The sequence below is a fragment of the Diplodia corticola genome, assembly GCF_001883845.1.
Source record: "Diplodia corticola strain CBS 112549 chromosome Unknown scaffold25, whole genome shotgun sequence".
Classification (NCBI taxonomy): Eukaryota; Fungi; Ascomycota; class Dothideomycetes; order Botryosphaeriales; family Botryosphaeriaceae; genus Diplodia; species Diplodia corticola.
The window spans coordinates 194,565-220,959 of NW_017971504.1; the positions used below are offsets into that span (position 1 = coordinate 194,565).

Genomic DNA, 26,395 nt, shown 5'->3' on the forward strand with positions numbered 1-26,395 from the left:
CCTGCTGTGTTTTGCATCGTGGCCTTGTCGGCGACGGAGAAAGAAAGTAGCCTCAGCAAATATACACCGTCACCGTTATGGCTACAAGTCGCATTCTGGACTTGGTATGCATTCAAAAACGCTGGCTGACGCTAACATGGTACACCACCACGCCGGCTTCTCCCGACCGCAACCGGCCGTGTCACAGGCCGGTGCCTACATTTCCAACTCGAGTACTCCTTCCTCGGCAACCTAGCCCGTCCATGATACGCACTTGAGTCTTTGACTCCTGTAGCCTTGCCTTTATTTCACAAACCTCATCGCTGTCTACTGACACATCCATGTCATATCATGCCCTCAATCACTACATACGAACTCAACGCGTCGCAACATCTCCTTCGCGCCGCCATCATTGCCTCGTTCTCCGTTACCGGCACTTTCGTCGCAATCCGCTGCTGCGTCCGCTTACGCCTACAGGCCCGCTTCAGCTTCGATGACTATCTTCTGGCCATCGCACTGGTAAGCATCTCTACTGCCAGCGTCTCTATCCGAAATCCAAAACAACCGGCCAGCCAACAGGAATCACAGGCCATTTATGCCCTACAGACAAGTTTCATCGTCTGCGCCATCGACTACGGCGGTTTCAACCGCAAAACAGCAGAGCTACCCCACCATGTCTACCTAGTAGGCTTAAAGGTATCGCTCTAGCCTTCCCGTCAATAAAATCGTAACCATCTCTGACCCGGTCCTTCTTTCCCATTGACACAGTGGACCATCCTCACACAGTGCGCCTATCCACTCGCCTTGATGTTCGCCAAGCTTAGCATCGCCTTCCTTCAATTACGCGTGCTCGGCCTCTCCAATGCTCCTACCGTCCGCCGCCTACACTATGTCTCTATAGCCGCCTGCATCATCGTTTCCATTTATGGTTTCTTCACTGCTTTCTTTCAATGCTACCCGGATACCGCTCCGTCCACCTCTTCCTCATCCTCGCCCCACCCAATCCTTATTCCTACCGCCAGCTGCTCTCCCCGTATTGTGATCCTCGTTTCCTCGTACATCTTCTCCGCCATCAATATCCTGCTCGACTGGTACTACTCACTCGCCATGGTGCCGTCCATCTGGAACCTGTACAACACCAGTGTCCTAGTGCGCGTGTCTACCATTCTGTTTCTCAGCTTGGGATTCCTGTAAGCCATCTTCTTCTCCTCCCTCTTCCTCGTCCTTGGCTCCAATTTCCGGTCCAGAAAACATCGAGGCACGCAGCCGCTGATGCCACCCTCCCCTCATAGAGCCTCCGTCGCCACCCTCGTGCGTATCAAGTACCTAGGCGGTTTCGGCGACTCCAAGGATCCGTTGAAGGCCGTCGTTCAAATCGGATTGTGGAGTGCCGTCGAAGAGTGTCTGTGCATGTGCGCCGCCTCCATTGCGACCTTTCGCCCGTTGTTGCGGGTCATCCCGGCGGCGGTTTCGTCGGCATTGTCGTCGTTTGGGGGGAGATCGGATTTGTCGGGACAGACTCAAAGGCCGAGTGAAGCGGGAGTCGGCGGGGAAAACAGCGCAAGCCATGGCAGTGGCAGTGGGAGAAAGAGAACCGAAGTCACGGATGTAAGTGTAACGACAGTATGCCCCACCACGGAGTCATAAAATACCATGAAAAATTCAAAGGCTTCCCCACGTCCACGTCCCCGCCACCTTCCAGCTGCCGTTAAGCATATCCTTCACGACGTCGAATGAGGGCTCTCTGCACGGCCACGCCCGTCATCCGCAACTTCACCAGCCTCTCATCGCAGTCCGGCCTCCCCGCCGGCAGCAAGCTCCAGCGCATCGTCGTCGTCGTCGTCGTCATCGCCGCCGCCGCCTACGGCACCCTGGAAATGACCTTTCTGGCTGCCGGCTCGTTACACCCCCTGAAGAACCTTACCTGGAACGGCAGGCCAGGGCTTCTCCGCGCGCCTCTGCCCAGGCCTTTCGCGTCCCACGCTCGGTGGCCATCTGGCACGGGCGAGCTCAGTCTCGGAGCGCGGACGGACATTCTGCACCGCCCAGCTGAGCGGGCACACGAGGTGCTACCGGCATTACCAGCCCCATGTTCAGGCAGCTCGAGTTCTTGCTCGGGCGAGTCACCGACCTCGGTGTCGATGTGGGGTTAACGACAGACGGAAGGCAAACGCGGGGGAGAAGACGGAGATGCTGGTGGTGGAGTGCGACTAGCCCACTACGAGATGGATTCCTTCACTTGCCAGCTGCTCACTTTTCTGGCCTTCCATCCCGCGCCCTCTACTGTAGCTGCGCACACCACGCTCTAGGCTTCTGTACAACATGCCAACCACAGCCAGACAACCTACTGATGTGGGCCTGAGGCGGATTGCTACCGCCAGCTGGGAAGTCCTGCTCCTCAGGGCGTACATGTGGACGGATAGTGGATAAGTCAGGATTCTATTCCGGCTAGCCGCACCGTTTGAAGGATGCAGTCTACTGTGAAGAGTTCCCACGGCGACCACTCAAAAACCACGTCCATGCAGAGACGAGAAGAACGCCTCGCCATCCAACCCGAACACAATCAGCTCTCCGGCGCGCCGTCCAACCACAGCCTCAGTTTGTTCAACGCCTCATACCGGTCCGACACCCGATTCTGCAACAGATGAGCCAACTAACCGCGCCCGCACAATCCAGGAAATCCCAAACCCACCTTAAACGCGGGATCCATCTCCGCAAACGTCTTCCCCTCATACTCAAAAATCGGGTCGTACGCTGCAAGAAAGAAAAGCCGCGGCGGGGCGAGCTACACGTCAGTCAAGTCACATCTCCAGCAACCGCACATTTCCCCCAGCCTCGAACGCACCGAACCCGTTACTCCCCCTCGGCGCCACAATCGCCCCGGTGCACCGTCCCTCGAAGATGATGGGCTCCTCCCCCGGGCCGTCGCAGTACGCGAGCACGCAAACCGACGTCGCGGCCTTGTCGTCGTACGCGGCCAAGAGGCTGCGCAGCCCGTCGTTGCCAATCGCCGTGAAGAACGGCCGGCTTTTTGCAGCTCATCAGTCGTCAGCCATTCAGGCGCGGGCAGCCAGCCAGCAGGGGAAGCGGGGGCGGCGGGGGCGCAATGGGGAAGCAACGCACATGTACGGCCCCGGCATGCCGTTGAGGGCGTGCAACTCCAAGGCCGTGTCCTCCACCAGAGCTGGGCCGTTGACCTGTCATCCAGCGGGAGAGCCCGAAGGGAAAAACGTCAGCAGGTGCGGTGCGGGCGGGAATCGACATGGGGGTGACGCACAGCGATGGCGGCGCGGCGACACTTGTCGGCTGCGATTTCCTGCGGCGTGCCCTGGATCTCCGGCACGTCGGCTGCGGATCGGCTTCGCAGCTCGACGTGGCCGCTGAGGATGGCGGCGGCTTCGCGGAGCTTGTGCCGGTTGCCCGTGACGAAGTTCAGGACGCGGGGGCGGGTGGAAGGCATGGCTGGGTGTGTGTGTGTGAGGTGGGCGCGGGTGTGGCTGGATGGTGGATGGGTGGATGGAGGGAGGAGTGACACGGTGCGTGGGAAAGGGCGACGGGTCGGGTCGGCTAGAGATGGGGTGCGACGACTCCTGCATGCAAGGGTTTCAGGGCACTGCCGGCCCCCGCTATTCCCGTGGGTGGGCCGAAAAAGATGGCTGGGAGGTGGACGGGGTAAGGACGAATCTGTCAAAGCAATGGCGTACGCGAAGGGAATCGTGCCCCGCATAAAGACGGTCCAGTTCATATGTGGAGTCGAATTGCTCGAGCGGCCTCTTTTGGAGTGTGCTTCGAGTGGCTCTGTCTTTGAGACAAATGCTTTGACTGGCTATAAGGATAAACAAGCGGAATTGGGTTCTATCCGTCCATCTAGAAGATCTGATACATTGCAAGTTAGCTTTCGGCTGCGGTTGCTTCCTGTATTCGCATTGGTTTGGGCCCAGTGGTTAGTGGGGTAGGCTTTTGGCAAGAATACGATAAAATCAAGAATACCGTTGTGATACTACTCTAGTCCGTCTATCCAAACTGTGACTACTGCACGACTTTGCGTCATGATGTCTCAGATGTAGCTCGAGCATAACATTGCAGTGTCACTCACGAAAGGAAAAAGAAAAGGTTAGCCCGGACGCTTGGGTACGCCGCTCAAGCACGTCGTGGCCTGAGATTACATCATTGTCGTCCGGAAGGGCGTGCATGCATGTGCAGCCTTCGTTTGCGCAACCGGGATGGTGGTGGGACATCAGCGATCGGTCGGCTATCGGGCTGCATCATCACCCGCTTCCCGAGACATCGGCTCTTGGGAGATACAAAGGCCGCGGGCTGTACTACACCTGTATATGTATACTAGGAGATCCCTGCCAATTTCCGTATCACTAGACTACACCATCATCCATTGTACAGCAGATGCTCGTTTTTCTTGGCGAAAAGAACTAAGCGTACACGATGACGAAACCGCCTAGGCCCCGCTCCAATATCCATACCCGTAAGGGAAGGTTCACCTATAAGTGCAATATCGCTTTTCATTCGCTTCATTAGCTCTCACCCTCTGGACCACGTCTTATTCACTCACCATGAACATCAACCAGCCCGCTGAACAGTACATCGTCATTCCCGGATGGCGGAAACGGACCGACGTCCGTGATGTGGAGAGCCAGGCCTCAAGCGATCCGGTCCGCCGACTCCCCGGAACACGCTGGATGCCGACCAGGGTGAAGAACCATTTCGTCGCTGTGCTGGGGGAGTTCGTGGGAACATTCTCGTTCCTCTTCTTTGCTCTCTCTGCAGCACAAGTGGCCAATGCAACTGCCGCCACCAGCGCCGTCGCCAACACGCTAGATACGTCCGACTTGCTCTTCATCGCCTTGGGCTTCGGCTTCTCGCTTGCCGCCAACGTCTGGGTCTTCTTCCGCATCTCTGGTGGTCTGTTCAATCCGGCAGTAGGTCCCTCGTGTTCTTCTCTGTGCTCCCCGGGCTAACTGCATGCGCAGGTAGCGCTGGGCTTGTGTCTCATTGGCGCTCTTGGTTGGGTCCGGGGCAGCCTTGTGATCTTCGTACAGATCGTCGGAGGCATCGCCGCCGCCGCCATCGTGTCCGCCCTCTTCCCAGGCACGATGAACGTACGGACAACACTGAGTGACGACACGTCGGTCGTGCGCGGCCTGTTCATTGAGATGTTCTTGACCGCCCTGTTGGTCTTCACAGTCTTCATGCTGGCGGCAGAAAAGCACAAGAGCACCTTCCTCGCGCCCATCGGCATCGGCTTGGCTCTCTTTGTTGCCGAGCTGCCAGGTGAGTGCCACCACGCCGGTTAAAGGTAAAGCTCACCAGCTTCGCAGGCGTCTACTTCACCGGAGGCAGTCTCAATCCCGCCCGCTCGTTCGGTCCCGACGTCGTCCTCGGAAAGTTCGACGGCTACCACTGGATCTATTGGGTTGGCCCCGCATTAGGCTCCATACTTGCAGTCGTCATGTACAGGCTCATCAAGTCGCTCGAATACGAAACGGCGAACCCGGGCCAAGACTTCGACGAGAACGAGATCAAGGCTTTCCAGCCCGCCAGAGACCCACCAAGCACCCGCGAGGACGTCCGCCGCCCTGGCGCGCCCTTGGTCCAGTCGGGCAAGTTTTCCCCTTGTGTTCGCCGGTCTTGAGATTCCGAGCTGACCGCATGGCAACCCTGTAGATGAGCCCTGCACCAATATCGCGTTGGTGCCGACGGCGACGAATCATTCCCACACCGTGACTGCTGATCCAAACCATCACTCTCCAGAAGATACGCTGCACTCGTTGGGCAAATAGATTCGGGATGTTTGTTAAGGTAGGCGCTTTGGACACAACAGCGGCCCGTAGCAAGATGGCAGCGACAGCATATTGGCGGTAGTATAATGGTGGATCCTCACGTAACGTTGGGTCTTTAGTGTATCGGCGAGTACCCTATGGCGGCCATGAGAGTTTTCGTTACCTGTGATCGTGATTATCCCTCTTAGTAGTTCCTCGTAGCCTGGGCGCGGGCGGCCATACAGGCCGTAGTGAGGGTAAAAACGCAGATTTTATTAGTCAAGTTCCAGGGCCCACATGACATCCAGATCATTATCCGTGATGTCTGCGAGAGGATAGCCGTGTACATCAAGTATTTTTGCCCAGTCATGGATACTGCTGTCCAAGCTGACCCCATCCACGCTGCGCTTCTGTGGGCCGGTGTGCGTCTCGTTCCTGAGGTGAGTATAATACACCTAGCAAGAAAGAAAACGTCATTCAATTCGTTCGCCCACTCATTCGAGCTAGTAGCTATTCATTTCGAGTTCTACAGCCTTCCGTGCTATGATTGAGGGATTCAAGTAGCTTAGAGGACCCGTAGTTACACGGTATACGTAAGTGTTCTACGACAGTTATTGGAGCTGCTAGCTCACCATGATTATAGCTGGGTGTGGAAAGACTAACAGCGTAGAAGTCGATTCGTTCAATGATGAGGATGAATCTGCTCTCACGAAGCGTCGGTGTCTATCTACAGGGTTTTGCGAGTCAGGCGTGACCGGTGTTGTACGAGTCCTTATTGCCGCTGGTGCCCATGGCTCCATGCTGAGGAACCAAAGGCATAACCAAGAGCTGATAAGATTTCTTTTCGATGGGAGGGTGCCGAGACCTTGACCGCTTTCCGAGCTCACGGACTGCCCCTTTTTCCCGAGGCCGACCGGTATGTGCGGACGTTAATACAGGCAGCCCAAAATGGGCAAGAGCACATGGTCCGTTACTTAACTCAGACTATCAAGCCAGAAATAAGGGATGCTATGGAGCAGGCGCTACTATCTACTACGCACAATGGGCATAAACAAATTCATGAAGTTCTATGCGGTCTCAATGGGGGGTATGGCTGTCTTTAAAGGAAATTCACTTACTGTCGCGTCCGCAGACGAATATGCTTAGCCTTTTGACCTGCTACTTCCTCACAGATTCGTCTATCTTCTTAATTGGGAGTACCATACTTTTTCCTTGCGAATCCCTGTCTACCGAAGTGTCTCAAAAATTCATTGATAATAGTAGTATTTACTCAGTTGATTTACAGCACCTGTATTTTAGATGTATAAATGAAAATAGAAAACAGCCCTATCTTGAATATTTCTAGACTTCAAAGGGCCGTTGACCAAAATAGATAAATAACTCCCAGTAAACAGTACACCCCTTCACACCACCCTCGCCATATACGCACTCGTCCGGTCCGCCTCAGGCCTCGCATCCCACTCCCTCAGCACCGCAGGCAGCTCGTCCTCCTCCCAACTCTCCCAAATACCCTTCTCAACCGGCGCCCATCCCATCTCTCTCAGCCTCACAGCCCTACTCCTCGAATTAAGCCCGATGGCCGGCCCCGTCCCCGCCGCAAACAACTGATCCCAATCCCCGGCCTCGCGATCGAACTCGCGGACCAGCTCCGCGCCGTCGTCGTCGTCGTGCGGCACTGGCAGCCTCCCCGCCTTGACCAGGCTCGCCGCCACGCCGTCCGCGACCTCCTTCCACGAGAACTCGCGGCCGTTCTCGCAGAAAAAGTACGGGTTGCGCCGGAGCCAGGCGCCGTCGTCGCCGGCGGCGTCGTCGCGGCTCCGCTCGAGCGCGTGCAGCAGCACGACGTACGCCCGCGCCAAGTCTTTGACGTGGATCTGCGACTCGACGCTGAAGCCGCGGCCGACGTGGCCGGCCCACCCGCGCGCGAGCGCGAAGCGCGCGATGGTCGGGAGCTGGATCGTGAGGCGCTGGTGGGACGCGTTCCAGCCGTAGATCTCGGGCGGGATCATGATGGCGAGTTTGGCGTTGGGGGTGCTGAGGAGGGCGTCGTGGCGGGCGGCGTGGGCGATGGCGAGGTCGACGAAGCGGTGGGGCTGCGTGGAGGGGAGGGCGTCGATGGTGGAGGGGGAGGCGTCGGTGTAGATGGTGGGGCTTTTGAAGGCGCCGAGGGCGTTGTCGTCGAGGAGGGAGGTGCCGGACGTGTGGATGTAGATGGTGTGGTTGTTGGTGGCGGCGCGTTGGCGGATCCCGTCGAGGATGGCTTCGACTGAGGCGAGGTGGTCGGCTGTAGCCGTGTGGATGACGATCTGGGAGTGGAGTTGTTAGTTGGTGAGGATGGGGCGGTGGTCGGCTGGTGTCTCTCGTACGTCGGACTCTGCTGTGTGCTGGGTGATGAGCGGCTTGTCGTCTAGGTCGCCGAAGACTGCCTCCGCGCCCGACTTTTTGATTCCCGCGGCGTGCTGCTCGCGGCGCACAAGGCCGGTGACGTGGTAGCCTTCGGCGACGAGCAGGTCGAGCACGTTCCAGCCGATGAAGCCGGGCCCAACGATGAAGACTTTCTTGCCAGACATTATTGTTGTGAGGGAAGCGTGCCGCAGTTTGCGACTGGCTGATGCGGGGTACGCATTCGACATGAAGAGGAAGCTGACAGCTGATTGGTAATCATATGTTGGCGGTGGTATGGTGGGTCGCCGGATATCGATTGCCTGTCCCAGTCTTCTTCCCCGCCACCACCGGGATTTTACCGCCTCTGCCTGCTGATGATCCTCGTCCCAAGCATCGAGCATTTTCCCTTCCTATCCCGCCGTTTGTGGTTTACGCAGAATTATAACCTGTTGTCAAGCACGGTAGTGAAGATGCAAACCTCGCCGTGGCCAATCCCACCAGTCAGACCCAGAAAACCAATCGTCACTGCCTCCATTATGGACATTCTCACCCGCACGCTCATCATACCTCCCTCCAGAATCGACCCCCCCACCACCCATCTCAAGACGCAAACCCCATAAGCCTAACCATCCCCTCAACCTGCACCTCCCAGCCCTTAATATCACCCCCCAACATCTCGACCCCCATCGCCCTCCCCGCATCCCACCCCTCCACATCATCCCCCAAATCCAGCACGCGATGCGGCCCCACCGCCAACGCGCGTCCGACCACGCCGGCGTCGCTCGCACACCTCAGCGCCGCCCCCACCGCCTGCTCCATGCGGCCCTCGGGCGCGCCGACCGCCCGCGACAGCGGCATCCATTCGGCCGTCATGGGCGTGGGGATCGCCCACGGCGCGAGCAGGTTGACGCGGATGCCGCGCGCGGCGAGGAGCGGCCGGATGCTGCGGAAGAGGCCGCGCACGGCGTATTTGGAGCTGGTGTAGGCGGCCATGAGGGGGATGTCGACGTAGGCGGCGAGGGAGGCGACGAGGATGAGGGATTTGGGGTCGTTGTTGGACTTCTCCTCCTCCTGCTGCTCCTTCTCCTCCTCTCCTTCCGTGGTGGGGGGCGGCGGGAGCTCGAAGTAGAGTTGGGAGAGTTTTGCGGTGAAGCCGGTGCCGATGGCGTTGGTGTCCCAGGCGATGGTGGGAGGTTCGGGGGGGTCGTCGGCGAGGGAAGTGAGGGGCTGTTCGTCGCGGCCGATGAAGGTGGTGGAGAAGTTGCCGGCGGCGGCGACGACGATGTCGAGGCGCTGGGCGGGATGGAATTGGATGGCGGCTTTGAAGGCGGAGACTTGGGCGCGCCACGAGCGGATGTCGGCGGGGGCGAATTGCACCCTGTGGGTTGGGTTTGGGGGTTAGATCGGGGATGGGCAGAGGCGAAGGGCGGTCGTACTTTAGCCCACGGGATTGAAGGTCTGCGGCATGTTTGTTGCCGGCTTCTTCGCTGATGTCGACCAATGTGACATGGGCTCTGCGTTGGAAAGATTGTTAAAACGTCACTGTTCGCCTTGGTAGTTGTGGTTTCTGGCATACCCCTTCTCTGCAAACGTTGTCCCGATGGCGAGGCCAATTCCTGAAGCTCCGCCAGTGACCAGTGCGTTCTTTCCTGCAAGGTTGTCTGCGGACGGGAAGGTGTTCACGTCCTCGCTGCTGAGAGCGGGAGATAGAGGGATCGGTGCCATTGCGTACTTGCAGCGGTGGTGTGAAGGAATAAAACCTCAGAGTGAGAAAATGATTTTCGCGCCTTGCAGAGGTCTCTGGAGGTGTAATGAGTTTTCCCGTGGTGCCAGCGAGCTGTGACGTGGCTGAGTTTAAGTACCCGAGAGCAAGGAAGCCCGGATACACTTAAGCCCTCTGATACCAGATAGAGATGTTGTTGTATGGTCTGAAATGTGGGCTGGCGGGAGGGATCCCTGTCCGTACCGTTCCGGCGGGATTCAATTTTAGGGCTCTTGAACTACTCGATCCAGCCGATCTGCATCAAATGTGGGGAACGGAAAGGAGCCAGGAATTGGTAAATCAGACAAGAACACGGTCTGCAGCCCGCTCCATCCACGCCTTCTATCTCTCGAATCAACCACGCAAACGTTTGCCCATCACCGATCTACGCCAGTTTGCAGCTGAGCACCAGAGTCAACCTTGAGCGCTTGCACCAGCCCGATTCGGGTAGACGACATACTATGGTAAGTAGCCAACGTAGGTATAAGGTCAGTCCGGTCTGGTGGCTCTGATATGGGATGGGTGCAGCTCGGCTGCTCGTGGCCCGCATAGACCCGGAAGATGTTGACTCAGATCACATGATCCGGTTATGTAATCGAGACTCACTGTCTTGAAAATAGGCATCTTGTATCCCCACCTTCTTGGAAAATTAAGCCGCCACTCTTTTCCTTCGGAGTTCAGCAGAAGAATGACAGCAAGACCCTCGCGTCATGGCTGGCAAATTGTCCGTCCCTTCTCCGGCGACAAGACAGGGATAATCCCACCTAGAGATGTGAAGAGTTGCTCAATTGTCGTGTCAGACAATAAAAGGAGGTCCTTGCTTGGGATGCGAGTACCCGCTATCCTCATACTGTCGGGAAAAAAGATCGATCGAACCGAGGTTTTTTATGGCCTCTGACTTTTCTTTCTCTTCGGCCGCGGCAGCATCAAGCTTATCTTGGCCATCCTACTCTTCCTGAAACATCTCAATGTTGTTGACCGTAGTCAACATCGCCTGGTCTGCCTCATCGGCGAAACGGCCGGCGGCTTCGGTGTCAGTAAAAAAGTACGGAATCAGAGCCTGTTTGCGTTGCGCCTTTAATGTGCCCATTTCCTGCAGGTCGGTCGTCGACAGGGTGTTGCGGCGCTTGCGGGGCGTTCGCGGCGTGGGGTCATGGCCGTTGTTGTCGTGGACGCGGGGCCGCTTGGCCAAGCTGTTGTCGCCGTGGAAAGGCGGAGGCGGCGAGGCTGGCGAAGAAGGGAGCCTCTCGAACTAGGCGAGCATAGTGGCGGACGGTGGCGATGAGCATCGTAAGCGTATCCGGCGCGTGAGGCGATGCGGGAAAGACGAGGCGGAGAGTGCGGCGGCGCGGAGCTCATAATGCGGAGGTGAGATGCGGGGCGGCGGCGGTCGCGAATTTATCAACTCGACCAACGCTCACTACCCCACTTCATTCGTAAAATCCGTAGTGGCGCTTCAGTCATGAGGAGATTTGTAGGAAATTCCAGTGCATAGTTTTGCGTTAGTCGTTTTCCAGAGCCCAGCCGTAGGCTTTCCGCACCAAGTAATCCGTAAATGCTGACAGTAACGTGGCCGTCCACCTATGCACGGTTTAATAATGGCAACCGACAGCCTTATGCGCACTCCCTCTGATAAGTGAGGATGACGCCATCTTTGCATAATGTGGCACGTGTGCGGAAGCGTCCCGTCCCGCTCCGCCTACCCGCATCGTTATAGCCACTCGCTATTTTCACCACAGCCTTCGTCTCCCTGTAGTGAGGTTTTCCCAACCCGGGACGGCAAGAATGGTGCTAAGAATAGAGCTGTTGGCTGATTTTAACTTGCACTTCTGTGTAGTGAATGTGTGAGAGCTTCAATAAATTAAAAGTTGATAGCCAAGGACAAGCGCAGCTATTGCTCATACGGCAACTTCAAACGCTGGCTCAGATCAACTGGCAAATACTTACATGCCGCCATGGTGGGTTGCGCGGAATGGATTCTGACGTCATCGTCCCTGACACTCTCCTCACTGCACGTCAACCGCGTAGCAGCGAATCCGCGACGCCGAACTCTAGCCAGCCCAGAAACTAGAAGTTCTTCCGAAAGCGAAGAAAATAGCTTTCCCCTTTTGCTCATAGAGCCCGTGTTTCACCGGTCAGTAACGATTCGTAGCCAAGTGCGCCCCTTCGTTGTCCCCATGCCAAATTAAAACCGTGCCCCGGAAGCACCTCCGATAATCACTCAATGGGTGGACAATCGTCGAATATCATGGGCACAGTTGATAACGGCTTCCACCACTGGCTGCGGCATCCTCCGCAGTAACACTACTAGCTGGTGTAACCAAGCCGTCTCAATGACGCTACGGAGGCATCGATACGTTGTAAGAGCAGAAGGAGAGAGCATGTTGCTCCAGTCAAGGACTCATGTCTAGATCGATAGACTCAAGTGAAAGCGCTCTGTGAAATATGGGGGGACATCTGTGCGAAAAGCAGCAGGCTGTAAATTCCGAAGTGTGCATTGAAGCTGGTAAGGTTAACATGAGAGTGAGCTGACTCTCATCTAAGGAGTCTAGGCTGTAGAACGTTTTCGGGATCATTGTGGCTGAGAAGACTTCCATCGGCTGACACTTTGCAATCCAAGATTCAGCTGCTCACGGCAGCTCCACGTATCGGACAGGTCAAGCGATGGCCTATGCTGGCACCAAGGAATTGGCACTGGGCTTCTATTCTTGTTGCAGTCTTACCGTAGGCGTCAATTTATAAGCTTCTTTTTGCGGCAAAACAATATTGTGAATTGTTCACGTCCTCGTCCGTTCACACCACTGGCCGATATAGTTATAGGCATAACGGGCCGTTCCGCCCGCTCGTATATACAAGCAACTCGAGGAAGCAGGAAGGGCTTGGATGCATCTCAATTCCTCCATAATGTAGACCTGGCCTTCAAGCGGCTCGGGGAAAAGTAGCTTTGAGAATACGAAAGTGTCAGCGTGGTCAAAAGAAGTTTGTAGGGCCTGCAGGGAATTTGGGGTAGGTCGTGGAGATATCTATCGGCAACATGCACAGACGTCTCACGAGCCTCAGCTTCGCGTGGCACCTTTGACTGAATAAGTTCTTCGCGGCATGACTTATACTTCACATTGGAGCTTGTGCTCATCGAGTCATTGCGGCTCAAGATGCATCCGTGCATACGAACCTAGTCCAGCCGAACGAATCAAAGTGAGCATCGCTTAGTATTTACGAGCACAGGCAACTGTGATCCATACAAGACGCAAGACTAGAAAACCTTAAGCTATGTTGTTGTTTCAAGCGACACGCCAACATTCTTGCCGCAATCTTTGGAAGACTCATGTTCCGATGGTTCCGGCTGCTCTACCAATCGTATTGCCCGAATCACAGCAACTGAGGCTGAATTCAGATCATCGTTAGGCGAGAAACAGGAGAAGCTCGGCGTTTCGTTCCTTCAGATAGTCATGTCAGCCGCTTGCGTGATGTGAGCAGCGTTCGAGAAGCCATCAGGACCCAGGCCCCTGCATGAGTTGCCTGAATTGGGTCCATATTTAAGTCTCAGCTACCACTGTTTGAAAGAAGCAACCATCTACACTCGTTTACCACAACCATGCGTCACTCTTTCATTATCCCGTGCCTTTTCGGCTCCGCTCTCGCTTTGACGTCACCCCCCAGCGGCGCCATCACCGTCGGCGGGTCTGACGGCAAGTTCAAGACGATCCAAGAGGCCGTCGACGCCCTGTCCAACACGACCGAGACGCAAAACATCTTTGTCTGGCCCGGCACCTACGAGGAGCAGGTCTACGTGTCCAAGCACGTCGGCACCATCAACATCTTCGGCTACTCGGCCAACGACACCTCGTACCAAGCCAACACCGTGACCCTGACCTCCGGCCTCAGCCAGGCCTTCAACCTCACCAACGACCTCACCGCCACGCTGCGCGCCCACTCGCCCAACTTCAACGTCTACAACCTCAACATCGAGAACACGTATGGCGAGGGCAGCCAGGCCGTTGCCGTCTCGGCCATGGCGACGCACCAGGGCTACTACGCCAGCAAGCTGACCGGCTACCAAGACACGCTGCTGACCCACATCGGCAAGCACTACTTTGCCAACACCTACATCGAGGGTATGTCTTTCCTTTCTCCCCCTCTCCAAACACATCAAGTCCGCCACTAACACCACACTCCCCCCCTCAGGCGCCACCGACTTCATCTTCGGCATGCGCTCCAGCGCGTGGTTCAGCAACTGCTCTCTGCGCGTGCCCACCCCCGTGTCGGGCACCGGCTGGATCACGGCGAGCGGCCGGACCACGGCGGACGAAGGCTGGTACGTCATCGACGGCGGCAGCGTCGAGGCTGCGCCGGGCGCCAACGTCACTGCCGGCGCGTACTATCTGGGGCGGCCGTGGCGCAGCTTTGCGCGGGCCGTGTTCCAGGGAGTGTACTTGAGCGATGTCGTCAATCCCGAGGGCTGGGCCATTTGGTCCACCTCGCAGAACAACACGGAGAACGTCACGTTTGCTGAGTTTGGAAACACGGGTCCGGGCAAGTGGGATGATGCTACGAGGGCGAGCTTTGCGCAGGAGTTGGCGAAGAAGGTCGAGATTGAGGAGGTGCTGGGGGCCGACTACAAGGAGTGGGTTGATGCGAAGTTTTAGATGGGAGCGGCAGGTGGGCGCTGAGAGGGAGGTGTGCTCGTTCAGCGCTCCTTCCATGATTTGTAGATGCATACGTAGCTGTTATGCAATAACTGCGCATCATTCGTTCTCGTCCTATATTTCTCAACACCCAACCTAATCCGGAAACGTACACGAAATACTCCTGAAAATTCCCAACTACCTAAGCTCTCGCAGTCACGCCGCCGCCCGCTTCTTCGGCCGTGAGACCAGCGCGCAACGCACGGAATCCCAAAACTCCTCCACTCATCCCGGGATGTGGAGATTAAATTGCTTGCATGTGGTAGCAGGCATGTGGCTCTCGGGCGACTGGATGCCTGTCGAATGAATGGGCGTTGTGGTTGAGACCTTCATGCTCATGAAGCGGTTTGTCCTGAAGGCATATTAGCTGCTGAAATGCTTAGCGAAAAGGAGTTAGTGGCCTCTCATCGAAATAAAACCAAAATGTCCAGATGGGGTTACAGCACATCAAGTTACTTACAGGTCCATCACAAGAGCTTTACTGTGAGTCTGAGTGGTGGTCAGCTGATCACTTCACCATTATCCAAAAACCTAAAGTACTGAAAGCGATTTAATCAACGAGCGTAAAACTTCCAATGACAAACGAGCGAATCCCCATCTAAGTAAAGCAATCTATAACATACCCATCACCACAACTCACCACAACTCACCACACGACCCGCCCCCAAAAACGACCGCCCTTCCTCACACCCGTCCTTCCCCTCAAACGTGGCATCCCCACTGATCCGCCAACTTGTCCCTGAAGGCGCTAATGACGCAATCCTCCACACTGTCGCCCACACCCGCAACCTGGTTGTTGTCGATGACCCAGCTCGAGTCGGCGGAGCTGTAGTAGCACGAGATGTTGTTGTCGATGGCGCTGCAGCGCGTGATGGCGTCGCCGCCGAAGTTGCCGCACGACTGCCCCAGCGCGTCGCTGTTGACGTCCGGCCGCGTGATGGAAAAGGCGACGCGGTACCGCTGCAGCGCGTCCTCGCTCCATTTGCGGATGATGGCCGCGTTGGCGACGCAGTCGACGCGTTTTTCTGTGCCGGGTGGGTTAGCGGGATGGCTTCGTGGGTGTGGCGGGCGGATGGTTGGGGTGTTTACCGAGGGGGTTGGCGGGGGCGGCGGTGGCGAGGCCGAGGATGGCGGCCGTGAGGGCGGTGGTGGTGAACTTCATGATGGAGGGGCTTGGGTGGTTGATAGTGGGAGAGGTTGGGTTGGCTGGTGATGGGAAGCTTGTGTTGAATATTTGTTGTGGTTGAAGTTTGAGTGCAAATGTGGATGCGAGTGGTTGTGATGAAGGCAATCTTGGGCAGGTACTTTGTCTCTTTATATATTGATCTCGACGGCGCTTCGGTCTGAAAATTGACCGCAGAGGCTGTGTCAATTACTGCCCTGGCTCACTGATTTGGTGGTGTTGTTGGTGGCTTCACTCTCAAACTGCTAAGTTCCTGCCCATATACCGCTTTTGGCTACCTCGGAGACTTGTACCTGGCTGTATAGAATCCTATTCAGACACGATCCTGGTGTCGGATTGGATGTAGTGCCAGTTTCTATTCCTGGTTCCAACAGCCGCGCTCATGGTGCATTCTCCTTTGACCGCGCGCTAGAGTGGACAGAAGAGGGAATTTTGTTTTCCTGAAACGCCAGCGCAGAGGGCCCAAGCTGACATTTCGTAAGTCGTGGGCCATGGCCGACGTGTGATCAGCTTACAGGGTGGAGGCGCGGAGAGTCCAGCGGCCCGGTTCATTGGTGGATGTCGGCGCGGGGGTCGACATAAGCACACCACAAAAGGCTTAGCTGCCCATCATGAAACTAACATCGCATGGGTCCTATGGCTCCCCAGATCGATGTCATCTACGGTGTTTTCCGGTCTAGCCCACAGATCTAGCCTTTTTGGGAGCGGTTGGACCGATGAGGAAGGATGTCAGATCTGTTTGTTCTCTTCTTTCGTTTAATTCGGTGCGTACGTACCTGTCGCAGTCCTGCTTGTGCCACGCCATACCAGATTTAAGTCAGCTTGAAGATGATCGCTGACGGACGCAACAGTGGTCGTGCCAATTACGCTCATACATCCCTATATCCAACACCCAAAGAGCAACAAATCACTTATACAGGCCTTCCACGTCACACACAGGAGTGCTGCGCGTGCGCATCCTTTCAGGGCATACCAGGTACTAATTAGGCCGCCAGGCGTGACAACCCCCACCGAAAGGAGCGTTAGGGCTGAATCCACTGTACCCATTGCAGTAGTCATACATTCCCTTAAGGAAGTCCCGCAGACGTGACGTTAAAGGACAGAAAGCAAACCAAAGAGCCAGCCAATCGACTCCCATATCATACTCCTCCAACACCAACGACTCCAGCATCTGTCGTAACCTGCCTCTATCAAGCCTCTGAAGCAAACACCCCAGCTTCCAAACAGCGCCAGCGCCTTGCGACCAACTCTCCTCCCTGACCAACACACGCACGCACTCCTCTTCCCTGAATCCTTTCACTTCGCCACGACTACCTTACTCCGTCCGACCCTCCTAACCCGTGCACTACACGCCCCTCATCCAGCCTTCTTCCTCCTTCCTCCGCTAATCGCCAACATCCTTCTTCCGCACTCGGCCGGGACGCTGATGCGCGCTGCGAAGCATGACCACGCGGATTTCTCCTTGCCCAAACCACTCACTTAGTCCAGCACTGACCGGGTGTGTGAAGAGACACCAGCAAAACCCGCCAACAGCGTTTCGTGTCATATGAGTAAGATACCGGGTATGATCTATGCCCGATGGCACAGTACGTATCAAAAGAAAATGGTCTATAGCGATTTTCTGTAGGTAATCGAAGCAAGCATATATATAGATTCAAAGAATCTGTCCTTTGGGGTCGTCGATGTAGATATCCGGATATAAATACGAGCATTCGAAATGTTCGAATGCACTCAGAAAGACGATTCCACAACCCATACAAAATAGATGCAAGTAGGCCAATCTCTTCGTAATCCACCGAGACGGCATTTCCCAACCGCGCACCCATCTACTCAATCTTGAACCCCACATCCTCCTCCAACCTCTTCCCCCCCACAACCGGCTCCTGCGACCTCATCATGACCAACAACATCCTCGCCCACGAATTCGTCTCGTTTTCCCACCCGTGCATTGTCGCCTGTTGCACCACCACATCATTCGCCCTGACCGTCGTCCTCGATCCATCATCCAGCGTCAGAACCACCTCCCCTCTCACCACATACACGTAATCCAGCGAAACCGTCCTGTGCAAAGGAAACTTCGCGCCGGGCGGAACATCCAGAATCCTCATGATGGCCCCGTCGTTGGTGAGCCCGGTCTCGAGCTGCGCCTTGTCCTGTGGAGAAGAGACGTCCGCGGGGAGTTCTTCCGTGGCCCAAAGGGGCGTGACCGAGGGACCGATCTGCAACGGGATGCTGGGTATGGTGTCATCGCTTTTGACGACAGCGGTGGCGTCGGGCGCGTGGCCCGTCACTACTCTGCGGACGGGCGGGAGGGGAGAGTCCGGGGTTGAGGGGAGGTCCTTGGGCGGCGGGGATGGTAGGGCTTTGTCGCTCATCGTGAAGGGTGCGTCCTGGTGGTGCGGATTAGCTACTGGGATTGGTTGTACGGCCGGTCGAGGCTATGCGTACGTGATGGTTATTGGCGTGTAAAGGTTCGCGTAAGACGGTGAGTTCAAATATGATGTTCACGCTAAGAAAATCCACAGGTGTATGCTTAACTTATATAGTCGACCGCTCGGACGGCCCGCTGTTACCCGGGGCTATTTGAAATCAGTATGCTTGGTTGCGTGGTATGAACAGCGGAGGCTTGGGGAAAAGAGGCTAAAGATGTGCGTAAGGGGCTCGAACACGGCCCGATTTGGGAATTGGTTGATCACGCTCCGCACCGTGCCTGGTCCGGGACATTGGGAACCGCTTTCTCTGGCGTAACGCGCAAGCTCGCCTCATGATGCTTAATCCTACGCTTCCCCTGAGCACTTGACACCAAATCGCACTTGGATCTGCTGATTTCGGTTTGGAGATTAGGAAATCCTCCCGGCAGCCCGGTAGCATCCAATACCTATGCCGGGTTGAAGCTTTGCTCCATCACTGGGGGGCGCAGATCATTCAGGAGTATCGAGCCCGTTGCGTCTCAGGATGGTGCACGTCCTCCCCACATCCGACGCTCCGCATAGTGTCTCTGTGACCATTCCGGAGAAAGAGTGAAGATCGTGGCGTACGGACTATGCGGAACGTTGCTCGGTTCCGCTTGCCTCTCTTCATCCTGAAAGATCGTCTATCGATGCTTGCGGCGCCCTTACTCCTTTACCAACTTCGTTCACGGCTGGGGTTACTTTAGGCTAAACTCTAACCCCAGCACACGGCTCTCAAACAACGTGGGTGGTGGAAGTATATCTCCTGGCAAAAATACGAAAGTGAATTTATGCACAAATGTGTCCAGATGTGGAAATCTACTACGAACGTATGTTTTGGGTCAACGTTCCCGTTTTCCAAAGAAAGAAACTTGTTACAAAAAGTACAGGTAAACGGTTCGGTCCATGGCGGCAACTAAGGAGATCAAGATAAAAGGAAATATCAGCCTAGAGTCCAACTCGTGCCACGCTTACCATCATACATGTCTTTCTGTTACAAAGAGATAAAACACAACCACTACTCCCCCCTACCTCCCAGCCGGTCTACCTTCCCAACGCCTCCAGCATCATCGGTAAATCGTCTTATCCAAGTACATCCAATGTACATTCGTATGATCACTCGCATAACCACGGGCCCACGCCACCCCCGCACAATAGGCGCTCCTCCTGATATTCAATCTAGACGCGCGCCGACAAAACCTAACCACAACACCATTCCCCTCGCCCTCATCTAAAGAGGCTTATGCTCCCCAAATGCCAAGCGCTCCAACAAGTTCCCTGTCCCAGTGGCCCCCGCTCCCATACCAGTATGATCCTTATTTCGCCATATACAGTTGCCGCCAAGGCAGGACCCCAAATTCTGACCGAGAAGTCTCCTAACAAATTCCCTGAAAACATGAAAAAAAAGAATTTGAATACTTGAGGGCCACTGCATCAAGACGAGATGCGGTCAAACTCAACGGAGCGGAGCGTACATGGACCGCTTACTCGAGCATCCGGGTTCTGAAATGTTGGCCTCGCCTCTGTGTCTGCACGAAAGTCTGGTCGGTGACAACCCTCTCTCCCACCTGTACATATCTATGCAGGACCCGTGACTGTCCAGGTGTGGTGAAGAGAACCCGCATCGGAGAATCAGCAGTGCGAACATATGCGAGTACTTTCCTGACCAGCCCCTCACACATCTTCTCTCCAAGCTCGTCTGTCTCAAGTACGTTTATGCTGTCGATGATGCAAAAGCCCACGACTGGCGTATGCGTGAGGAGAGTTTCAAGCACTTCGAGGCCCAACTCCCATGCATTGTCCTGCCGAGCGAGCCGCTCGAAAGCGTTGATGTCGAGCTCCACGGTATCATCAGTTGGGTTGAACCTGATGAGCTGGCATATGAGGCTATAAAGCAGTGCGATGCAGCCCGCCTCTTGCGGTGAACTATGTCCGGAAACATCTGATCTGTGTGGTCTTTTGCAGATAGCGGCAATAAAGGACGCGTTGGCCTGTGCTGCAGTCTGAATCGTCCCCAGCGCCGCGAGCGTCGCGCTGCTCATGTCCTGAAACTCCATTGGCGTGATGATCCACAGGAGTTCGGAGGTGCCGGGTGTAGCCGCCATCCAATTCGCCAACCTGTGTATCACGAACGACTCGGCCACCAGAGGCCCGGTGCTCTTGCTAAGCTCGATGCCATCTGTGATACCAGTCCGGTCTACGAAGTCCTTGAGCTTCTCGCAGTGAGGTTCGACATCCGATCTTTTTTTGGTCTTTGACATCATGGGGCCGATGGCCTTAGGACCTGCGATAGCAGATAGGCCAGGCAATGCAGGTCCATGATCTGCTCTATCGTGTCAACAACTCTCTTAATGTTTCTTAGTGACTTGCTTACTCTTTGAGAAGTCTGCTGTCTGATATAGAAGGAGTAGCACCATTGGGTGCCCCATGGCACCCGGCGGAAGTTGGTCATTGTAGTTGGTCTGCCGCATGGCATCTATTCCGTCCAGCTTCGACTCGATCCTACTCGTACATCCTTCCACGCGACTCAGCGCTTTTTCAATATCTTTAGTCGTCAGAAAGGTCGTCGCATCCATGGCCATGTGACCCCGTCTGCTCGCCTCTATAATTTCGAGGATCGCGTCGTCTATCTCTGCCCTGGCGCTCTCAACCTGTTGGGAGAAATTATCATTGAAAGAGTCCAATGACCGCGAGAACTTTCCCTTCAAGAACCATTGGATTGTAGAGCAGAGAAATTCAAAGTACTTGGAGTAGACGTTTGCTAGTCTCGCCCGCATGTCTTGTGTCCTGATCATGTAGAGCAGGCTGGAGCAGCCGGAAACCTTTTCGGAAAGTGAAACCACCGACGTAAGGAAAAGGTCAGCAATATGACTGTGGTTTACGGATGCCTAGAGAAGCTTTGTTAGTTGATGGAATCGGGTGTGGAAAAGGCACCAATACCTGTACCAGCACTGTCAACGCTCCACACAGCGTTGAAGTGTACAGAGTGTCGCTAGGGAAGATCTTGAAGACGGGTGCATGCGAGTCGACCGCTTTGCAGAACCTCTGAAGAGACTTGAAGGCCTGAAGAAGTTTTCAGTAACGATAATCCACAGAGGCGGTGCGGAGAGTACTTTGGAATGAGACCGCTCCCAATCCGCCTCCATGGTCTGGACCAGATCTTGTAGTCCTTCCACCCCAGAAGACCCCACTTGCTGGAGGAGTTGTTCTAACTTTTCTTCGCGAGATTCGGAGTTGTCAAGGCGTCGAAAGGTCTGATGCCGTCGACTTTTGCGTTTTTCTCGCATTGCTTCCACGTATTCAATGCAATGCTTCTCCAGAATCTTGCGCTCGAACTCGACGTGGTCGAAAGGACTTTACGGATTAGCGCATCGTCCATGACCGCTTGCAGAGGGTGGGACCAACTCTTGAGTACTATCGCCATCATCGTACAGTTTTTGCAGGCGATCTCGGGTCGCGGCTTGGATCATGGCATCAGCCTCGAGCTGGGCCTGTTTTGTACCCGTCTCCAGTGGGGTCGTCCCGTCAAGAGTCTGTGTAAAGCGGCGTACGAGTTTCAAATTGACGTCCTCGTCAATCACGAGTGGTCGCGGATGTTGGCGCTCCATCCGACAACGATGCTTGGTGGTGGAAAACGAAGCTGGGCGAAAGGCAGAGGTGGCCGTCTCCCAGGCGAAGGGGGAGTTGCTGAGACCCTGTCAGATGGGGCTGAGCTTCAGATCATCTTCAGCCTGCTGTGGGTTACACAGCCGCAGCTTGGATCACTTGCCGCGCGCATCTAGAGCCACAGATGATCTTGATATCCGACAAAAGCGCGCGGTGAGGAACGCCGATTATTCGAAATTGCGCGACGAGTGCACCTTTACCTTGCTGTTTACTGTCAGCTTAAGGACAAATACCCGCCAGCCAAAGATTACAAGCTGATCTGGGTGTAGGAGATCAAGAAGAGAAAATGGCAACTTTTCCGCCCTCTTTTACTATTTAGGATTTTGCTCCGGGAAAAAGAGCGCAGGAGCGAATCCATGCCAGAAGCAGTATGAATGAGCGAGGCTCAATTTTCAAACAGCGTGCTTGCAGCGAGGGACATGCGTTGTCGACCCTTTATTGGTGGAGGTAAACCATAGCCCATCATGGGGGTTTGCCTTGGCGCCTGGAGCCTGGAGCCTTGCCCCGCACTGCGGCCCCGCAGCTTCCGAGTATGTAGGAAAGAGTCGAACCGTAAGCAAAATGCGACCAAAGAAGTCTTACACATGTCGCACATTGTTAAAGGAAGCTCGGGTTTGTATATCCTCTACTAGTACTATATCAAAAGAAGACCAGCTCTTATCCTACCCAGCGTCCTGATACTTCCCCTGCAACGTACGCTTCGAAGGTGCAAGCAATGAACACGGAAAACTCTTCTCCATCGAACCAAGACGATACCGTTTCAAAACACGATGAGGCTGAAATTGTTGAAGTACTTTGTACAAATGATGTCATATCAGGGCTCAATCTTCACTGCTGGGTATATATTAGGTAGCACAACGCCTGTAGTCTAGTTCAATAAGCGACCCTCCTTCTTCATCTTACGTCACGTGATTCCTCGGAGTTCAACACAAATACCGTCTACCAGTCCTACGGGAAGCATGGAAGGTATAAACTCTCCTGGTGAATCCCAGAACATGTACTCAAGTTTCGGGGAGTAGGTCGCAGCGCACCAACCGTAGAGGGCACAGAGAGCGGCTTGGACTCTCCTGCCGAGGAGCCTGCTGTAAGCGGAGATCGCCCAGACGACGAGGCAGACGCAAATTGCTTTGATCATACGAAGCAATTGATTGGCTCCAGCCAAACCGAACAGGGCGCCGCAAAGGGCCATGTCCTGTTTCGAGACTTTCAGGGCAGCGTGTGGACGTTTCCATTTGATCGTTGCAGGTCCTGGCGGGTGAGGATTACAATAGTCTGTTATGGCTTCTGTTGACCAGTCATAGGGAATGAGCGACCTCGTGAAACGTGTCGCTTCCGTTCGAGATTTTCCACAGCGCTATTTGGAAGTAACCAAAGACCTTGACGCGCATCTAGGAGAGTTCATCATCATTCGAGCGAAGCCCGACGCTCCTCTGTATATCTTCCCCGATCACTGGGAAGATGTCGTTAAGCCCGGATGGGAGGTCATGATCAACGTTCTGGGCTTGCTGCCGACTGTACTTTTGCCAGAGGCAGGCCGGAATGGACCTCTATACCCACCCCCACCCCCACCCCCACCCCCACCCCCATCCCAGCCCCTGCTTGCACCCCCACCGACAACCGGCAGCGAGCAGCCTATAGTCGATGTATCCTACGTCGTGGACTTCTACGAAATGATCCGTTCAAATTACAGCAAAGTTTGGACAGAGCGTTCCAGTGATCCAATTACCAAAAATCTTTCCAAGAAGAGCAACATGGCTGCTTCAATCTTGGAGGAGGTCCGGAAGGTCTACCGCGGTAACAAGATGTCATCCGTCAGAGAGAACTCCGAAATTGAAGCCACCGACATTGTTTCTTCTCCTACCCTCTATGTGCGGTCCAAAATGCTACTCAACGCTCTCAAGGCGGTCATAGAGTTTCAGTCGATAGTTCCAGGACGTGTGACAGTAGTACCGGGCTGGACCGAGAAGAATGAAGAGGCGAGCCTGGACGAAGGAGTATTTGTCTACCCTTTCCAGGATCTTTACCACTGCAAGGATGACTTGCTTGCCTATCAAGGTCGACTCGACTCGGAAGAACGACACACCACCGACTACAATCACACGTGCAAGCAACACATCGACGTTCTTGTTCAATACCTGTACGCTCAGGAGGGCATGAACTTGAAAGAAGTGGAGGGCCTATTTTCCGCGGGAAAGACAACGTTCAACTGCTACTGGTTGCTACTGAAACCCGGGAGAGATGTCTATGTCCGGGACGAAAGAGATCAGCTCAATGCCTATGTCATCGAGACAGTGATAGGAGGTCCAGGCGTAATTTCAGGCCGACAATGGGCCGAAGCCTACACGTTGTTGGTTTGGAACATGGAGTTCAATGGAGAGCGCCTGAGCCGATCTACCGAAACAGTCACCGTTCCCATCTTCAGCGGCGAGCGTGAGATCCACACCTTACCTGTCTTCCCCACTGACAATCACAAGGACGACGAATGTGGAGAATCCCTAGAAGAGAGCCTCTTCAAGCGTGGGCAAACTTACGTCGAGGTGGTTCGCTCGCCAAGCTTTCAAGAGTACACAGGAACGAGCCACTTGCTGTCTGCTCGGATGGTCAGTGCTGCCCAAGCAGATCTTTTCAAGCTTTAATCTAATTATCACCAGTATGATCGAGTAAGAGTGATTACTGACCACAAAAATCAACCCTGGAAACTTCCATCTATCGAGGAGGTAGGAGGGCATCAACCTTGCAGTCAGGAGGCGCCTACGAGAGGCCCGGGGCACCCACGTCAGCACGACTACTCGGGACACCCGCTTCTAGACCACTACACTCTGGGCTCTAAGACAAGGGTTCCTGAATGCGAATGTCAGGCTTGCACGAATGATGGACCACCAGTTGATCACATTCGCCGCCGCGCCTTTGATGATTACGACAACATCATGCTCAACCCCAAGGATTTTCTGTCTCGCCATCAGTACTTTCTGTGCTGGTCTCATGTCTATGCGTTCATCCTCAAAGATCGCTTGTGGGGTAAGTGACCTCATTCCATCTCTGAGACCAAGCATTCTCACGCGGCACGGCAGATCTGCTGGACGTGGGCAGGTTGAGTCCACCAAAGATCAACCCTAATATCATCGATACCCTGGTCATGAAGCACGAGGGCAACAAAGACATGGTCAAGGCAATCTGTGACACTTTCAGTGCCGGCCAGGCGCAGAACCTTTATTTCGCCGATTCAATACAGGGCAAGGGAGAAGGGCAGATATTGCTGCTGCATGGCCCTCCCGGCACCGGAAAGACTCTGACCGCAGGTGAGGGTTTATTCGACACTCTCGCATACCTTTACCTGACACCCTCTAGAATCCGTCGCCGAATATACCGGTAGGCCACTGCTCAGCATCACTGCCGCTGATCTTGGGCATGAGCCTATCGAATTGGAGAAGAAGCTTCTTCGGTTCTTCCGAGACGCAAACAAATGGAACGCCATCGTGCTCCTGGACGAAGCAGACGTGTATCTCGAAAGGCGATCAAGGCAAGATCTGACAAGGAACAGCATTGTCTCTGGTAAGTTGCAAACAGCCCCCTACCGATGGAACGAGCTCACCCATCGCTCAAGTCTTTCTGCGTGCTCTGGATTACTTCCAAGGCATACTATTCCTAACGACCAATCGTGTTGGGTCCTTCGACGAGGCCTTCATGTCCCGGATTCATGTTCAGATCGGATACGACGCGCTAGACAATGAGTCGCGGTTCCAGATCTGGAAGAATCACTTCAAGAAACTGGACCATAACCATGAATTCGGTGGCCCCAGAATCGGGTACGAGTCGAGTGCCGAGTCTTATGTGATGGTGTCTGAGCCGGTGCGGGATCTGAAGTGGAACGGTCGAGAGATCCGTAACGGTAAGTCTTATCCCAAGTCGAGACTACGACTCAATACGCTAACAGTAGAAAGCTGTGCAAACTGCTGTTGCGCTGGCGTCATTCGAAGCACGACAAAAAGGTCGGGATGTGCCACGGATCACCAAAAGCCACATCGAACAGGTCGTGCACATGTCGCAGAACTTCAAGAACTACATGGAAGCTACCCTTCAGGCAGAAGATTCGGCTGTGGCTCATCAGGACAGACTTAGAGACGATAGGACTAAGGCTGCGGGACCCTGATAAGACTGATCTCGCAAGAACGGACTGCATTTCATCCCGTGTATCCTTTTCACCATTGATGAATCAATTGCTATCCTGCGGTGCAGGTAAATCCGGTGCGTTGAGTTATATCATGCCAGACTAGCATCCTACAAGCATTTTCGGTCAGAGCGAAGCACGAATATAGGAAACACGACTACAAGCATGGCAGATATCTTGTGTTTTGCTGATAGCCTTCAGCCGTGACATATGCCAACTCAGGCTAGCACACCAAAGTCTCCTAACAGAGCATTGACTGTTCTCAACCCGGCTATAAACCTGTCATAATCAACCATCACCATCCCTATGCGGTTCTTCCTCTCCCCTTCCACGATATGACAGC

General features: G+C 54.9%; 10 protein-coding genes across 10 annotated transcripts; 4 read left to right on the top strand and 6 right to left on the bottom strand.

Moving 5' to 3' along the window:
• Positions 1-330: 330 nt before the first annotated feature.
• Positions 331-1,173, top strand: BKCO1_2500066 (uncharacterized protein; the record flags this gene model as incomplete). The annotated part of the gene is made up of 3 exons (XM_020273317.1): positions 331-498; positions 568-675; positions 748-1,173. The coding sequence occupies 3 exons, from the start codon at positions 331-333 to the stop codon at positions 1,171-1,173; spliced, it is 702 nt and encodes a 233-aa protein (XP_020130377.1).
• Positions 1,174-2,542: 1,369 nt separating this feature from the next.
• Positions 2,543-3,439, bottom strand: BKCO1_2500067 (inosine triphosphate pyrophosphatase; the record flags this gene model as incomplete). The annotated part of the gene is made up of 5 exons (XM_020273318.1): positions 2,543-2,614; positions 2,672-2,733; positions 2,825-3,006; positions 3,103-3,176; positions 3,257-3,439. 5 exons carry the CDS (start codon positions 3,437-3,439, stop codon positions 2,543-2,545), a joined length of 573 nt encoding a protein of 190 aa, XP_020130378.1.
• A 1,108-nt stretch (positions 3,440-4,547) lies between these two features.
• BKCO1_2500068 (aquaporin rerated other eukaryote) lies at positions 4,548-5,626 on the top strand (the record flags this gene model as incomplete). Its single annotated transcript, XM_020273319.1, has 3 exons — positions 4,548-4,913; positions 4,965-5,265; positions 5,313-5,626. The coding sequence occupies 3 exons, from the start codon at positions 4,548-4,550 to the stop codon at positions 5,624-5,626; spliced, it is 981 nt and encodes a 326-aa protein (XP_020130383.1).
• A 1,530-nt stretch (positions 5,627-7,156) lies between these two features.
• Positions 7,157-9,863, bottom strand: BKCO1_2500069 (nad dependent epimerase dehydratase family protein; the record flags this gene model as incomplete). Its single annotated transcript, XM_020273320.1, has 5 exons — positions 7,157-8,059; positions 8,120-8,548; positions 8,766-9,516; positions 9,575-9,652; positions 9,715-9,863. 5 exons carry the CDS (start codon positions 9,861-9,863, stop codon positions 7,157-7,159), a joined length of 2,310 nt encoding a protein of 769 aa, XP_020130384.1.
• A 983-nt stretch (positions 9,864-10,846) lies between these two features.
• BKCO1_2500070 (uncharacterized protein) lies at positions 10,847-11,259 on the bottom strand (the record flags this gene model as incomplete). Its single annotated transcript, XM_020273322.1, has 2 exons — positions 10,847-11,127; positions 11,175-11,259. 2 exons carry the CDS (start codon positions 11,257-11,259, stop codon positions 10,847-10,849), a joined length of 366 nt encoding a protein of 121 aa, XP_020130303.1.
• A 2,236-nt stretch (positions 11,260-13,495) lies between these two features.
• On the top strand, positions 13,496-14,546 carry BKCO1_2500071 (carbohydrate esterase family 8 protein; the record flags this gene model as incomplete). The annotated part of the gene is made up of 2 exons (XM_020273323.1): positions 13,496-14,015; positions 14,086-14,546. 2 exons carry the CDS (start codon positions 13,496-13,498, stop codon positions 14,544-14,546), a joined length of 981 nt encoding a protein of 326 aa, XP_020130302.1.
• Positions 14,547-15,287: 741 nt separating this feature from the next.
• On the bottom strand, positions 15,288-15,747 carry BKCO1_2500072 (uncharacterized protein; the record flags this gene model as incomplete). The annotated part of the gene is made up of 2 exons (XM_020273324.1): positions 15,288-15,610; positions 15,675-15,747. 2 exons carry the CDS (start codon positions 15,745-15,747, stop codon positions 15,288-15,290), a joined length of 396 nt encoding a protein of 131 aa, XP_020130301.1.
• Positions 15,748-17,594: 1,847 nt separating this feature from the next.
• BKCO1_2500073 (cupin domain protein) lies at positions 17,595-18,143 on the bottom strand (the record flags this gene model as incomplete). Its single annotated transcript, XM_020273325.1, has 1 exon — positions 17,595-18,143. One exon carries the CDS (start codon positions 18,141-18,143, stop codon positions 17,595-17,597), a length of 549 nt encoding a protein of 182 aa, XP_020130300.1.
• Positions 18,144-19,702: 1,559 nt separating this feature from the next.
• Positions 19,703-21,826, bottom strand: BKCO1_2500074 (phytanoyl-dioxygenase family protein; the record flags this gene model as incomplete). Its single annotated transcript, XM_020273326.1, has 5 exons — positions 19,703-20,541; positions 20,593-21,106; positions 21,159-21,281; positions 21,332-21,572; positions 21,624-21,826. 5 exons carry the CDS (start codon positions 21,824-21,826, stop codon positions 19,703-19,705), a joined length of 1,920 nt encoding a protein of 639 aa, XP_020130299.1.
• A 1,362-nt stretch (positions 21,827-23,188) lies between these two features.
• BKCO1_2500075 (p-loop containing nucleoside triphosphate hydrolase) lies at positions 23,189-26,034 on the top strand (the record flags this gene model as incomplete). Its single annotated transcript, XM_020273327.1, has 6 exons — positions 23,189-24,484; positions 24,536-24,902; positions 24,956-25,183; positions 25,233-25,436; positions 25,489-25,773; positions 25,826-26,034. 6 exons carry the CDS (start codon positions 23,189-23,191, stop codon positions 26,032-26,034), a joined length of 2,589 nt encoding a protein of 862 aa, XP_020130298.1.
• Between the last annotated feature and the right edge of the window lie 361 nt (positions 26,035-26,395).